General features: G+C 41.7%; 1 protein-coding gene across 1 annotated transcript in view; it reads right to left on the bottom strand.

Annotated features, from left to right (window-relative positions):
- Nucleotides 1–15416, bottom strand: part of SLC4A8 (solute carrier family 4 member 8) — a 70576-nt gene that overhangs the window by 14571 nt on the left and 40589 nt on the right. Inside the window, exons 12-16 of the mRNA XM_036759718.1 lie at nucleotides 15281–15414; nucleotides 13639–13884; nucleotides 4325–4430; nucleotides 3178–3339; nucleotides 1058–1171 (exon numbers count right to left, since the gene is read on the bottom strand). Coding sequence (XP_036615613.1) covers nucleotides 1058–1171; nucleotides 3178–3339; nucleotides 4325–4430; nucleotides 13639–13884; nucleotides 15281–15414 — 762 coding nt within the window. The remainder of the gene's footprint in view (nucleotides 1–1057; nucleotides 1172–3177; nucleotides 3340–4324; nucleotides 4431–13638; nucleotides 13885–15280; nucleotides 15415–15416) is intronic.

Below are 15416 nucleotides of genomic sequence, written 5' to 3' on the forward strand. Positions count from 1 at the left end.
ATGGGCACCTATGATTCCTCCAAAAGCTGTCTCTCTTCACTGACTATAGCAGCAGGATCTTTGGAGGAGTCAGGACAGACAGGAGCCATCTGTATATGGGCGCACTTGTCAGTACGTATTTATGAGTTAGAGAATACACCCTCTTTTCCTCCTTTCCCATGCCAGTAGCTCCTGTAATGCTTAACTCTTTTATCATGTTTATGACTGTCCTAAGAATAACTCATGATTTACCTGGCACAGCCATATCCTCCCTCCCCACCTCCCTCTTGATAGAGCCTGGGGCAGAGATACGGCTGGCGGTTGAGGTTCTTCCCCTGCTCACCCAGCCATCTGCTTGAGTCAGGGATCGGGGCAGAGGGGGCAACAAGTGGGTTCTGGGGGCATTCCAATTCTCCATCTATAGCAGATGTGCTGATAGAGCACCTCCCTCATCATTCCAGCCCACAGCCATCTCCCTTCTTAGATTCCTCTGGTACTCAGTGTCTTCTGGGCTATGCGTTTGGCACATGGAATATTTTTATGAGGTTATGGCGTATCTCCCAAACTAGAATGTCAGCTTCTTGTGGCCCAGACTCTGTCTTACATTACTTTATACCAAACCTCTCAGTATGATGGATATCTGCTAACTGATAGAAACACAGGCTCCACAGCTGTTCCAGTGCTCCCACTGCCCCACATTTTTATATTATTGGACATCCATTTTGGTAAATTCATTTTAAAACCCTAACACCAAATACACAAAATGAAAGAAACAGAAGTACTAGTAAACATCTTTGTTGCAACTGCCAGAACCTTTCCATCAATAAAACAAATGTCTGTTTTCATTGTCTTTAGACTAAAAGGAAAACTATAATGTTCTTTAGCATCAGACCTAAAAGTAAATGTTTTTCAAAATGTCTTTGGAAATGTCTTTTGTTCTATCTGAGGGGCACAGGGGGTAGGGCGGGGGATGCTCCAGAACTCACCCTAGGCCAGGCTGTTTGAAAGGCTCTTTGAGCCCAGCTTAGGAACACATTCTTTGAAACAATGCTGAACATACATCACGTGAATTGTTTACCTTAAACACACTTGGAACTTGTAGCTTTGGAGATGGCACGCCAATTAAAAAATCAAGAATTACCATTGTGAAGATGGTGAGGAAAACTGCAAAGTCACTCACCATGGAGCGTACCTGGAGGAAGAAATGATGAAAAACTTAGAAACTGTAAAAATTAGCATTAGAAAGGGCTTCAAAATCCTCAGAATAAAACATCAGTGCTGTAACAGTATTCTATAGTATAGTGAAACATAAGGATTTATGCACACGACCCAGGGACTTTGAGGTATGGACGGGATAAGGTGCCGGACGATGGTCTGATGATGAACCTGACTTCAATTCTTCCTCTCCCCCATCTCTGGAGACCATTTAAATACCGGCCAAGCCAGTGAAGGGAGGGCTTTGGCTTCTGAATCCAGTTGGATGTTGGAGAGGCAGGGATTCGGTTCAGTCTTAGATCCTGCGGACCACTTGATTTGCTCTGTACAGGTTAGGCCACGGATAAATTGGCCCCTGTGCGTGTGGAAAGAGGGAGTTATTTATCAGGTCGTTCACCCAGTGGCTATCTAGACACGCCTGGATGAGAAGAAAATATCACACAGTAAATACGGTACACACACACACGATGCTCAGATTACACAACCAGGAGTTGTTTCAGTAACAGCAATGAGGCCTGCGCACGATCCTTGCAGATCAGTATTTACATTTCACTATAAGCTATAATGAATTCTATAGCTAGCTGTTATGGGTTCTTGCTAAAAGGATTGTATATTTCTTCCTAGACCAGGCAGTGGATAGTGAGCTGGGCCTGGAGGCAGGGAGACCTGAGTTCAAATCCAGCCTCAGACACTTACTAGCTGTGAGCTTACTTAACCTCTGTCTGCCTCAGTTTCCCCATCTGTAACATGGAGATAATAATAGCACCTACCTCCCAGGATTTGTTGTGAAGATCAAGTGAGAGATTGGTAAAGCTCTTTAGAACCTTAAAGCGCTGTACAAATGCTGGCTATTACCCCCAGACTCAGCTGAGAGGCTTATGGCTATCTCTTTGTTTGGACCTAAACTGGAAAAATGCATTTACTGTCAGTTTTCCTCCTTGGTTTGATGCTATGTTTCCCACCTTAACGGAATAACCGTGAGAAATATGAGCTGGCCTGCTTCGGCTCATGCAGCCATATTGGGGAGAACCCTCTACTCTGACTCGCCACCATTACAAAGCGTTCTACTCGCAAAAACTTTAGGAGGGCAAGTAGCCCCCTATTACAGATGAGGAAATGGAGGCATAAAAGATTAAATAACTTCCCCAAAGTCTTCCTGCCAGTAAGTGGCAGAGTCAGGATTCAAACTCAGGTCCTCTGGCTCCTAGCCCAGAGCTCTTTCCACTAGACAGCACAAACTTCTATTGCAATGAAATACACTGACTAACAGCTCTGAAACTCAGCCACTCCTAGGGGAACCCCTGAACATTGCAGCTTTAATCTTTCTGGAAAACCAGCCTGTCCAAATTCTTCAGTGCCTAACCAAAGCCCCACCACTCCAGGAAGCCTTCTCTGCCCAATACACTCCTCACTGATTTCCCTCTCCTCTGAACTTCTAGAGCACTCTAGGTCATTCAATTTAACATCAAGTTCTATGCTAGCTTGTACTGCATGTCAATTGGATTTCATAGGCCTTAGAACTGGAAGGAACTTTTTTTAAAAATCTAGTTAAATTTCCTTATTTTATACCTATAGACAAAATCACTTCTCCATGGAGCCAAAGCATGCGTAGCTGGAGAGGAGCACAGTTCTCTTCAGACAACAGAAAACACCAACCTACTTTTAAACCAAACCATGTATACAGATTAATTCATTCATCCTCACTAAAACTCTTTGAAGACACAGAACAGATAGAAGACCATTAGAAGAGAATGCTGTTGTGTAGCATAGGACATCTGCTCCCATTCTCCCCCTCCCCCCATGTATGCTACCACCCCCAGAATGTGATCAGCAAGCTACAAGGGGTGAGCGGTGAATGGAGGCTGAGAACAGGCTGTCGTCCACTGACTCGACATTAGAACATAAGGCGGAATTAATTTTTTGCCCGGAATGAACATCCTGGTTGAATGTGAATTTGAATGATCTAAGAAACCAGCAACCTACTCTGGTTGGAAAATAGTGGCTTGTCTTAAATGTCTTTAATGTACTGGAGAGGATGAAGGTTGTGAAAAAGAGAATACAGGACCAGAAGAGCACATCAGGTGTATAAGGTCCATGGTGACCGCAGGCAGATCCAGTGAATTCTCCATGCATCTGCTGACACTCCTGAAGAAACAAACATCCCAAGTGGTTAAAGGTCAATACAAGATAGCCCACAAAACAAGCCCTGAAGTTAGGATGCACTCATCTACCTCCATCCCCCTGAAGTGCAGTCTCATCATTCTAGATAGCATCCTCACCTCTGATGGCTTACAGGATGGGCCGCCATTTGCAGCTTGCCAACATCATCATTTACTACCTATCCCTCTTTCCACTGGCCATCTTTGCCTCACTGTTGCTGAGGAATATAAGTTTCCGTTGGCGTGTATTTCACCTTCTCATGCAGTTGCTGCCTCACTGGGGAACAAGGGTTAATGAGAAGATGTGGGATGGAGGGGAGTGCCAGTGTGTGGATGGATGCCTTGTACTGACTCTAAAATACATCTCACTACGAAGCAATCTAATATCTTCCAATAGCTAGAGGTAAGGCTGAAATCACTGGCAAAGTTCTCTAGAGGCTTATACCAAGGCTATAGTTCATTAGCTATATGCCAAGACAAAAAGAGAATACTGGAAATATAAGGGATCAACTATCCCTGTTATCTTTTATTTACTGGAACACTTCAAAGGAACAGGTAATAAAGAAAGTACCCATTTCTCCCCTAAATATAGGATAGCAGGCTGGTACAAGGGCCTTCTGCCTCCCATTCTTTTCCTTCCCTAAGCAAAATACATCCAAATGGCAAAACTGAAGTAGGAAGTCCTTAAATGGCTGAGTTATGCAAGCTGCTATAACTACCCTAATAATATTCCTACAAAAAGGAAAGAATCCCAGAGAGATTCACATTCTCCCCTCCGCATTGAAAAGAGCTGTAAGATCATGTCCTCCTGGTCTTAAAAGGGAGGAGACATCATGAATAATTAATAAGGTTTTTTTTCCCCAAGAAAGAGATCCAATGAGGGTGACCCTATTTCCTCTCTTTCAATTAAATCCAGAGCTTGCCCTGCTGGCATATTTGACAGCTGGCAGCTCAGCTGCTCCTCAGCTTACGGTGACGGTCAGGTTGGCCCAACTGGTTTCTGCTGCCACAATGTTGTGGTCCTTCCAGTACTGCAGCGTGTGATTGCTGGGGTCCTTTGGGATAGTACACCTGCAACTAGGAGCAAATGGAAGAGATTTCAGGGAGAAAGAATCAGCATGAGAAATAATGCATGGGTGTCAACAGCTTGGATAAAGACATAGACAGCAGGTTTACCAAATACTCCCTGGACAAAAAGCTGGGAAGGACGGAAAGCCAACACAGATGACCAAATCAGAATTCCAAGAGCTCTCAAGAGGTGAAAGTGACATTTAATAGCAATGTCAGTACAGACCTGCTTTTGGGGAGGGAGGGAAGAGCCCTTTATAGCGTGCCTAGCGTGCCTGGCACTGTGCCTTTAAGCACTTTACAAGGATTACCTCACTTGATCCCCACAACAACCCTGGGGGGCAGGTGCCATTATTATTCCTAGTTTACAGTTAGGGAAACCGGGGCAAACAGAAGTTAAGTGACTTGCCTGGTTAGGGTCACCCAGCCCAGCTACATGGGCCGACTACTGAATAAGCGATTAGATGTAGTTACTGTGTCAATTATTGCTGCTTAGCAGTTTTTAAATGTGTGCTAAGGGGGGATTCAGCGGCATGTGTGTAAGGGGAGAGGGACAGCAGAAAATGAACACGACATAAAAACAAAGGAAATCAATAAAATTTATTTTTAAAAATAAATGTACCAGAGACTCAGGCTAGAAATATATTCCCAAGAGGTCAAATTGCTCCCTCTATATCACAACATTCCCAAAAGCACTTTTTAAAAGTAGGACAAAGGAGACGCTCATCCATTGGCAAACGGCTAGACAAACTGTGGGGCATGAATGGAATGGAATGTCACTGTGCCACAAAAAACGATGACTAGGATGAGTTACTGAGAAGCATGAGAAGACTTGTGTGAAGTAAAATGAGCAGAACCAGGAGAATGATATGCGCCTTAACTACAACAATGGAGATGGGAAGAACAAAGACCAATTCTGAAAACTGAAACTGCAATCACCAAGTCTGGTGCCCTTTGCTTCTCTCCAGAGGCAGGAGACTATGGGTGTGGAGCACTGAAAATATGATGAAACTTCTTCAATATGTTGATTAGATTTGCTGAACCGCTTTTCCCCTCTTTTCTATTCGTTGTTATAAGATACATATTGCTCTGGGGCAGCTGGGTGTCACAGTGGATAGAGCACTGGGCCTGGAGTCGGGAAGACCTGAGGCCTCAGACGCTTACTAGCTGTGTGACCTTGGGCAAGTCACTTAATCCTGTTTGTCTCAATCATAAACCACTCCAATATCTTTGGTGAGAAGAAAAACCCCAAAACGGGGTCACAAAGAGTCAGACACGACTGAACAACTAAACAACAATAACAACAAACATATTGCTCTTGAGGAGGGAGAGGACAGAATATAGTAGGAAATGTAGGTGATGTAAAAACACAACATATCAATAAAGTTTTATTTTAAAAAACGTCATGTCCTGCACTTTGGTTAAAAAAAAAAATCAAGTACAGAAGTAAAGGATAGAGGAGAAGTGGCTTTTTATGTGATAAAAACACAGAGGGGCGGAGTTAAGATGGCAGCTAAAAAGTAGGGACTTGCTTAAGCTCTTCCCCCAAATCCATCCAAACACATGTAAAAAATGGCTCTCAACAAATTCTAGAGCGGCAGAACCCACAAAATAGCAGAGGGAAGCAGGTCTTCAGCCCAGGACAGCCTGGATACAGGCTAGAAAGGGTCTATCGCACAGGCTGTGAGTGGAGAACAGCCCAGCATGGGCCACACCAGGACAGGCAAGACCAGGAGTTGGCCCCAAGCAGGGCTTAGGGCCATGAATCATTGCACTGTGGCAGTTACCAGAATTCTCAACCCACAAATGCCAAAGACCAGGGAGCAGGTTAGTGGGAAAATTGCTAGACTGGATTAGAAAGCGGTCCAGCCCCAGCCCTGGGGGTCGTGGAGGTGGTACGCAACTGGAAGCTCCTACGGCTGCTTCCAGAGCTCCAGCATCAGCTGCTTCAGGAGTCCCTGGCTGCTTCAGGAAGCCATGGCTCACACAGTGGGAGGAATCAAGCAGCAGACCAGAGCAGGAGTGCAGGGCTTGCTTTGCCCTGCTTGGATCCGGGTGACAATCCTGGTTGGTGGTTCTTGGGGGAGGAGGAGCACTGCTGTGGCAGAGCCTGGGGTGGCAGTGAAGTAGAAGTAGCTCTAAAAACAGCAGTGCAGCCCCTAAAGTTTGGGACAAAGCACTCTCTACTCTACAAGCAGTCATACCCTGACAAAAAGCTCAAAGGTCAAGTAGTTGGCTGGGAATATGAACAGGCAGTGAAACAGGACGCAGACTCAGACTCAGACTCCAGAGTCTTTTTTTGATGACAAAGAAGATCAAAACATATAGCCAGAAGAAGTCAACAAAGTCAAAGAGCCTACATCAAAAGCTTCCAAGAAAAATATGAACTGGTCTGAGCTCAAAAAGGATTTGGAAAAGCAAGTAAGAGAAGTAGAGGAAAAATTGGGAAGAGAAATGAGAGAGATGCAAGAAAACCATGAAAAACAAGTTAATGACTTGCTAAAGGAGACCCAAAAAAAATACTGAAGAAAACAACACCTTAAAAAATAGACTAACTCAAACAGCAAAAGAGCCCCAAAAAGCCAATGAGGAGAAGAATGCCTTGAAAGGCAGAATTAGCCAAATGGAAAAGGAGGTCCAAAAGACCACTAAAGAAAATGCCACCTTAAAAATTAGATTGGAGCAAGTGGAAGCTAGTGACTTTATGAAAAATCAAAATATTATAAAACAGACCCAAAGGAATGGAAAAAGTGGAAGACAATGTGAAATATCTCACCGGAAAAACCACTGACCTGGAGAATAGATCCAGGAGACATAATTTAAAAATTATTGGACTACCTGAAAGCCATGATCAAAAAAAGAGCCTAGACATCATCTTTCAAGAAATTATCAAGGAAAACTGCCCTGATATTCTAGAGCCAGAGGGTAAAATAGAAATTGAAAGAATCCACCAATTGCCTCTTGAAAAAAGATCCCAAAAATAAAACTCCTAGGAATATTGTCACCAAATTTCAGAGTTTCCAGGTCAAGGAAAAAATACTACAAGCAGCCAGAAAGAAACAATTTGAATATTGTGGAAACACAAACAGGATAACACAAGATATAGCAGCTTCTACATCAAAGGATCAAAGGACTTAGAATATGATATTCTGGAGGCCAAAGGAGCTAGGATTAAAACCAAGAGTCACCCATCAAAACTGAGTATAATGCTCCAAGGCAAAATATGGATTTTCAATAAAATAGAGGACTTTCAAGCTTTCTCAGTGGAAAGACCAGAGCTGAATAGAAAATTTGACTTTCAAACACAAGAATCAAGAGAAGCATGAAAAGGTAAACAAGAAAGAGAAATCATAAGGGACTTACTAAAGTTGAACTGTTTTGTTTACATTCCTACATGGAAAGATGATGTGTGTAATTCATGAGACCTTTCTCAGTATTAGGGTAGTTGAAGGGAATATATATACATATATATATATATATATATATGTGTGTGTGTGTGTGTGTGTGTGTGTGTGTGTATAGACAGAGGACACAGGGTGAGCTGAATATGAAGGGATCATATCTAAAAAAATAAAATTAAGGGATAAGAGAGGAACATATTGAGAGAGGGAGAAAAGGAGAGATAGAATGGAGTAAATTATCTCACATAAAAGTGGCAAGAAAAAGCAGTTTGTTGGAAGGGAAGAGGGGGCAGGTGAGGGGAAATGAGTGAATCTTGCTCTCATCGTATTTGACTTGAGAAGGGAATAACATACACACTCAATTGGGTATCTTATCCCACAGGAAAGTAGGGGGGAAGGGGATAAAAAAGGGGAATGATAGAAGGAAGGACAGACAGGGGGAGGAGGTAATCAAAAGCAAACACTTTTGAAAAGGGACAGGGTCAAGGGAGAAAATTGAATAAAGGGGGACAGAATAGGATGGAGGGAAATATAGTTAGTCTTTCACAACATGATTATTGTGGAACTGTTTTACATAATGATAGATGTGTGGCCTATGTGAAACTGTTTGCCTTCTTAGGGAGGATGGGTGGGAAGGGAAGAGGGGAGAGAATTTGGAACTCAAAGTTTTAAAATCAGACACTCAAAAGAAAAGGTTGTTTTTGCATGCAACTGAGAAATAAGATATATAGGGAATGGGGCATAGATATCTATCCTGCCCTACAAGAAAGTAAGGGGAAAGGGGATTGGGGAGGATTGGGGTAACAGAAGTGGGGGCTAACTGGGGAACGGGATAATCAGAGTATATGCCGTCTTGGAGTTGGGGGAGGGTAGAAATGGGGAGAAAATTTGTAACTCAAAATCTTGTGGAAATCAATGTTGAAAACTAAAATATTAAATAAATAATAAAATAATTTTAAAAAAGGAAACGATGAGCAGGAAGCTCTCTGAAAACCATGAAAAGACTTACATGAACTGATGCAAAGTGAAATGAGCAGAATGAGGAAAATATTACAGTAACAGCAATATTGTATGATGATCTACAATGAATAACTTAGCTATTCTCAGCAATACAAAACAATTCTGTAGGACTTATGTTGAAAGGTGCTGTCCATCTCCTGAGAAAGGACTGGTGGGGCCTGAATGCAGATCAAAGATACTTTTTCTTTATTTTTCTTTGTGTTTTCTTTCACAGAATGGCTTACATGGAAATTTTTTTTGCATGACTACACATGCACGACTATAATGCAATCTATGTCACACTTACACATGTATAATCTATATCAAATTGCTTGCCTTCTCCATGAGGGGTGGCAGGAGAGGGAGGGAGAGAATTTGTAACTCAGAATTTGAAAAAAAGAATGTTAAAATTGTTTTACATGTAATTGGAAAAAAATATTAAATGAGAAAAAAGAAGAACAATTAAAATAAAAACAACACCACAGAGCTCCTAGTTGACCCCAAACTGAGGATGAACCAACAAGAAAACAGCACTGCTGTCAAAACTAATGTAATCTTGGCTGCATTAGTAGAAAAAGGAAGGTAATAGTTGCAGTGTACTCTACTGCTGGGAGTCAAACTCAAATGGAAACGGAGATCACTAAATGGTACATATAAGTTAGAAGTCCTGAACACCACATATTGACTTAGAAAACCACATATTAACATTACGTATGTCCTATAGTATTTTTTTTTTTGCATTTTGTTAAATATTTCCCAATTACATTTTGATCTGGTTTAGGTCTTATTGAGTGTTGCAGGCCAAATGCAACTGGGTGTTTGACACCTATGCTCTTTATTATACTCTATAACTTGGAACCACATTGAAAGAGCGATATAGGCAAACTGAAGAGTATCTGAAAACCCCATCATATGGACCCCTCTTCTCTTCTCCCTCTATACTACTTCACCTGATGATTTCATCAGCTCCCAAGGATTTAATCACCATCTCTATGGTGATGATTCTCAGATCTTCTTAACCTGCCCTAATCTCTCTGCTAACCTCCAGTCTTCTATCTCCACTACCTTTCAGACATCTCAATCTGGATGTCTAGTGGACATCTTAAGCTCAATATAGCCTAAACTCTCCCCACCCCCAACCCTTTAGCTTCCCAATGACTGTAAAGGGCAATACCATGCTCCCGTCCCTCAGACTCCCACCCTAGGAGTCTTCCTGGATTCCTAGCTACCTCTTACTCTTCATCCCCAAGCTGTTGCCAAGGAGTGCTGACTTCACATCTCTCCAATAAACCCATCTCTCATCTGATATAGCCACCACTCTAGTCCAAGTCCTTATCACCTTATACCTACCTGAGCTATTGCAATAGCCTACTGGAGGGTCTGACTGCCTCAAGTCTCTCCAGACTCCAATCTATCCTTTATTCAGCCAATAAAGTAATTTTCCTAAAACGCAGGTGTGATCAGTGTCTGTCACACACACACACACTCAATAAACCCCAGTGGCTTCCTACTGACTCCAGGATCAAATATAAAATTCTCTGTTTGGAATTTAGAGCCCTTCATAACCTAGCTCCTTCCTACTTTTCCAGTCTTCTTACACCTTACTCCCCAAAATGTACACTTTGATCCACTAACACTGGCTTCCTGGCTGTTCCACAAACAAAACACTCCATCTTTCATATCTAAGCATTTTCTTTGGTTGTCCCCCATACCTGGAATCTCCCCCTCCTTCACTCCGACCACTGATTTCCTTTAAGTTCCAACTAAAATCCCACCTTCTACAGGAAGCCTTCCCAACCTCTTATCATATTTCACCACAAAATCATTGTATGTTGTATGATATTTTTTTTTTGCAAAAAAGTAGGGTACCACCATTGTGCGAAGCTTTTAAAAAATTGAACTGTATTATTTAAAAATCATTTATTACTAAACTGTCTTTGATGCAAGATTAAGATGCACAGAATAGCTCTGAATATACATTAAAACTGAATACTAAGCTGAGAATTCTAGGCTCCGGGCTCACAATGCTCCAGAGATAAATGATTTCCATAGGCCACTGGTGAATACATTGCTGCTCTGTTTACCCTTTAAGCAGCATGACGAACAGAATCATGCCACACAACGATTCCATGATGAAAGGTTACAAATCAATCTTTGGACTGAAAAAACAGGGTGTAAGAATTATGCAGTGGTGACAATTATGCGGTGAAATACAGTAATTTCAGTACCTTCCCTCTTTTAATTATTTTCTCTTTATCCTGTGTATGACTTGCTTTGTATCTATTTGTTTGCATGTTGTCTCCCTCGTTCGATTCTAAGCTCCTTGAGGGCAGGAACTGTCTTTTGCCTTTTTATATGCCCAGTACTTAGCACAGTGCCTGGCACATAGGGCATTTAATAAATATTTATTGAATTGAACTGAGCATGAGGAATGGTTTAGGGGCTGAGAAGATTTAACCTAGAAAAAAAAAAGATTTAAAAAGGACATGATAGTGGCCTTCAAAAAGTCTAATGTGCTGTAGTCTGGAGAAGTAATAGATTTGTTTCGTGTAGCTCCAGAAGGAGCAATTAGAAATAGCAGGGATTTACCTTTTGGCTCAATGGAAGGAAGAACTTTCTAATAATAAGAGTTCATTGTTCATTCAACAATGGTGTGGGGCTGTCTTGCAAAATACCGGTTTCCTCATCACCAATGGTTGAATGAAATGGTTGAATAGTATCTGGATATAGAATATTTCATCTAACAGTAGTTAGATTCCAAGTCCTCACTCCAAGATGCCATGTATCCCTTTGGCAGATGCTATGAGAGGCTCCAACCACATTATGTTTGGTCCCCAAGATTCACACTCGGACAACAGAACAGCTAGGAAGTACAGAAGAGTGAGGGGGGATGATTTCATAAGCTTGTACCCTTTAGTCTCAGGCACTCTGAGGGTTAACAATTCTGTATTTTCTCTTCCTGCTTCTATCTGTTTATCTCCTTTCATCCATCCAAACCCAGAACCATAGAACAAGAAGAGAAGGAAGGGCTGTGATGCATAAATTCATGAGGACATTCTGACTTTACTCAGTATGCCTGAAATCTGACTCTAACTAATCTTATTCCTACCCAGACAAGGAAAGGCTGTTTATGAAGTCTGCTGGGAGGGGGTTGGGGTGGGGTGGGGGCTGGCCACGCCTCCCAGAATCAGACGTTCCTAAACAGAAATGCTCTCAAGGATGTTTTGAGAACAGCTCCTTTCCCACCTGTCATGCATTTAATTAGCAAAATGCCTTCTTGGTTATAAGGTAGTCCTGAGCCATCTTCGGGGGTCCCCCACCATTCCCCAGCCCCACCTCCACCCTGTCATACAGACACATAGCCCTAGACCTTCCTATTGGGACTCTGGGGCTCCCCAGCCGTGTAATCCAGATGTAGATAATTCTTCCATTGGTACTGATCGATTGTGGTAATATTAGATAACTATTGAGACTCACTGATTGTGACATAACCATCAAGACTTACTGATCATGAAATAACTATCGAGATTTACTGATCACGGCATAACTATTGAGACACTGATTGTAACAGAACTATTGAGATTTACTGATTGAGACCTATATTATTGTTCACTTACTGACTGAGACCTTTATTATTATTATTTCATTAATAAATATTAGTAATACATATATATACTATATATATACATATACACACACATATATATGTATATATATATGTATATATATCTCAAACTTGAGACTCAGTGTCATTTCTGAACAAATCCGAACTGAAACTAAATTAAGCTGCAGCAAACAAGGTTGCTTCGCAACACAAGGGCATCTGTCAGCGATGTTATAAAGGAGGTTCACAGTCTAAGACGTTACACTGGAGGATCACTAAAGTTCCTTCAGATATACAGAACTAGGGAAGGATCAAGAAGAAGCTTGAGCAAAACAGCTTGGGCATTTTTTCCAGATGTCTAAAAGCTCCCTGGTTATTATTTCAAGGACTTAACTCCAGACAGGAGATGGTTGAAAAATCAGAAGTTTCCAGAGATGACAAGAAAGAATATCATGTATAACTCTAATGAGAGTTTCTTGAAATAGTCATATCAGCCAAGAAGCTGTGATAGAAGCAACAGTATTATGAGTTGTAATCCAGTAAACAATCTGGTCTAAAATTATAGAATCCTAGATATAAATTATAGAATCCTAGATATAAAAGTGTCCTTTAAGAAATAGAGCTGAACACTTTTTCCAAAAAAAGAGGGATTTTTACTATCTTCATGATTTCAAAAATCCTTATACTAAGGAAGGTTTTATTTTTCCCACAATACTCAAATTAAATCCCTATTAATGCAATATCAGAATTTTCTTGTTCATCTTATCCTCAGGAGAAACAGAGGATAGGTGTTCTTCATACTACTCTATATATTTAAAGCCTGATTAAATCACCCCTTTCATTCATTTGTTTAGGCTTCTCAAATTCAAAGAATCTTGGAGCTAAAAGGAATCTTACAGATCCCCTAGACCACCTCATTTCACAGATGACGTGAAGGGACTTGCCCATAGTCCACACAAGTGCCACAACTAGAATGAAAACAGGGCCTTCTATGACACCAGAATTCCTTTTGGTTTCTCCAGTTTTTCCACCAAGATCCAAGCTTTTAACTCCTTAACTGTTGGGGTTGCTCTCCAAGGTTTCTGCATCTACAAGTCTGGTTTCCAATAGGACTCTAGAAATACATAACCTTACTTTACAGGGGCCACGGCATGGAGCAGCCATGCTCCAGACCAAAACTCTTCTCATGTAATAAGAAAAAGCTCAAACTTACTAGTAAAGGCTAAGGTGGTCCAGTTGGCTGTGCATGTGAATGGGGTAGGTTTCCCCCAGGTGAATCAATTTCTCTATTGCTTCATAGATGAAAATGATACAAATCAATGAGGCAAATGCTTCTTCAGTAAAGCGGGTAATATAGCAGACGAGAGAGCTGGCATCCGTTGCCACAAGGACAATACAGAGGAAAGCAGTCCACAGTCCAATGCAGGCTCGAAGGGACAGGTAGGAGAGGGCATGGTCTCTGAAAGAAAACCAAAGTAAATCAGAAGTGCCAATGCATGCATCTAATTAAGGGCCTTCCGTCCTGAGCTAAGGGTTCAGAAATCCAGACCTGCTTCACTTCATACCTTCTACTTTACTCACAAAGATTAGGTTGGGGTATATGTGACACTGAGGGAGGGGAGAGAAGTTTCTTATCTTGAACATCACCTCCAATACTTCTCATTCTACAATTTTCTTTATCCCAACCAGCAATTTCATCAATGTAGTGAGCTCCTAATGAGAAAACTCTCTCTACCAGTTCAGGTCAGCTACTTCTTTACAATTCTGAGTCTGAGAGAGTTGTGCAGTAGAGCACTGAGACTGAAGTGATCTGCCCACATTGCCTACAGCCCATGTTGCAGAGGCAAGACTCGAACCCTGCTCTTCTTGACCCTGAGAACTGCTGTCTATCCACTTCACCGCATGGCCTCTCCCTCCTTCCTTATTAGATGGTGACCCCTAATGAACATGGCAGGGATGAGAAAGCAGCTAGTCCTGCTCCCACTCTTGAGAGGGAGGCAGAGGGACTCTACTTTGCCATTTCTGACACACATAAATTAAAGTGTGCACAGGGTGAGAGAAGATAAGAAAAATGACCTCGTTGATAGTGCCCTCACAGCATGATGGGAATAAGTTGTCTGTCTGGGCTCAGTAGAAGTACATGTGAGTAAAGTTATAACTAAAGGGATTCAGGTTTGACATAGGGAGAATTTCTTGACTATTAAAATAGCTGCTTTTTATGTTACATTTGTAGGTTTGTAAAGGAATTTACATAAATTATCCTAACTGATCTTTCTAAAAACCTAGTAAAATAGGTAAATGCCAGTACCACCACTCCTACTAGTACCTCACACTTAGAATGTCTTAAGGTTTTTGTAGCATTTTACATGCATCATGCTATTCAGATCCACATTTTACACATGAGGAAACAGAGGCTCAAAAAGATTACGTGACTTGCTTAAGGTCAAATAGCCAATAAGTATCTGAATTAGGATTGGAACCTGGGTCTTCCATTTTCTGAGTCCAAAGTCCCAAACCCCAGAGAAATTTGGTGACTGTCCGTGGTTACAGGGCTTATGGTACAAAGCTGGGACTCTCTAACTGCGTTCAGTGGAACAAATCACTGAGAAAAGTTGTAGGGTTCTTTAAGAAGACAGGATACCTGCCTAACGAGAGTCTCCTGCTTAGAGCTATCCAAGAGTAAGCTGGTGCACGAAGGGACATCCCTCACTGGGTCGCAGGGCCCAGGACTACTATTTGAATTTGAAATCACAAGTGCCCTCACTAACTTTCTCATCCTTTTTTACCCAAGGTCCTGGAATTCGGCCTCGTCACTAAACTACACAAGATAAGTTTTTTGAAAAGGAAGGCCTTACTTGCAGAACTTGAACAGAATCTTTTCAAATACGAGCACTGGCCCGGTGCTCCCCAGGATGGTGAGAGCTTGCCCGGCAAACAAGGAATAGGCTATTCCAGTCATCGAGGCTCCAAATAAAGATTCAATTGCACTCT

This window comes from Trichosurus vulpecula, chromosome 5 (genome assembly GCF_011100635.1).
Source record: "Trichosurus vulpecula isolate mTriVul1 chromosome 5, mTriVul1.pri, whole genome shotgun sequence".
NCBI lineage: Eukaryota > Metazoa > Chordata > Mammalia > Diprotodontia > Phalangeridae > Trichosurus > Trichosurus vulpecula.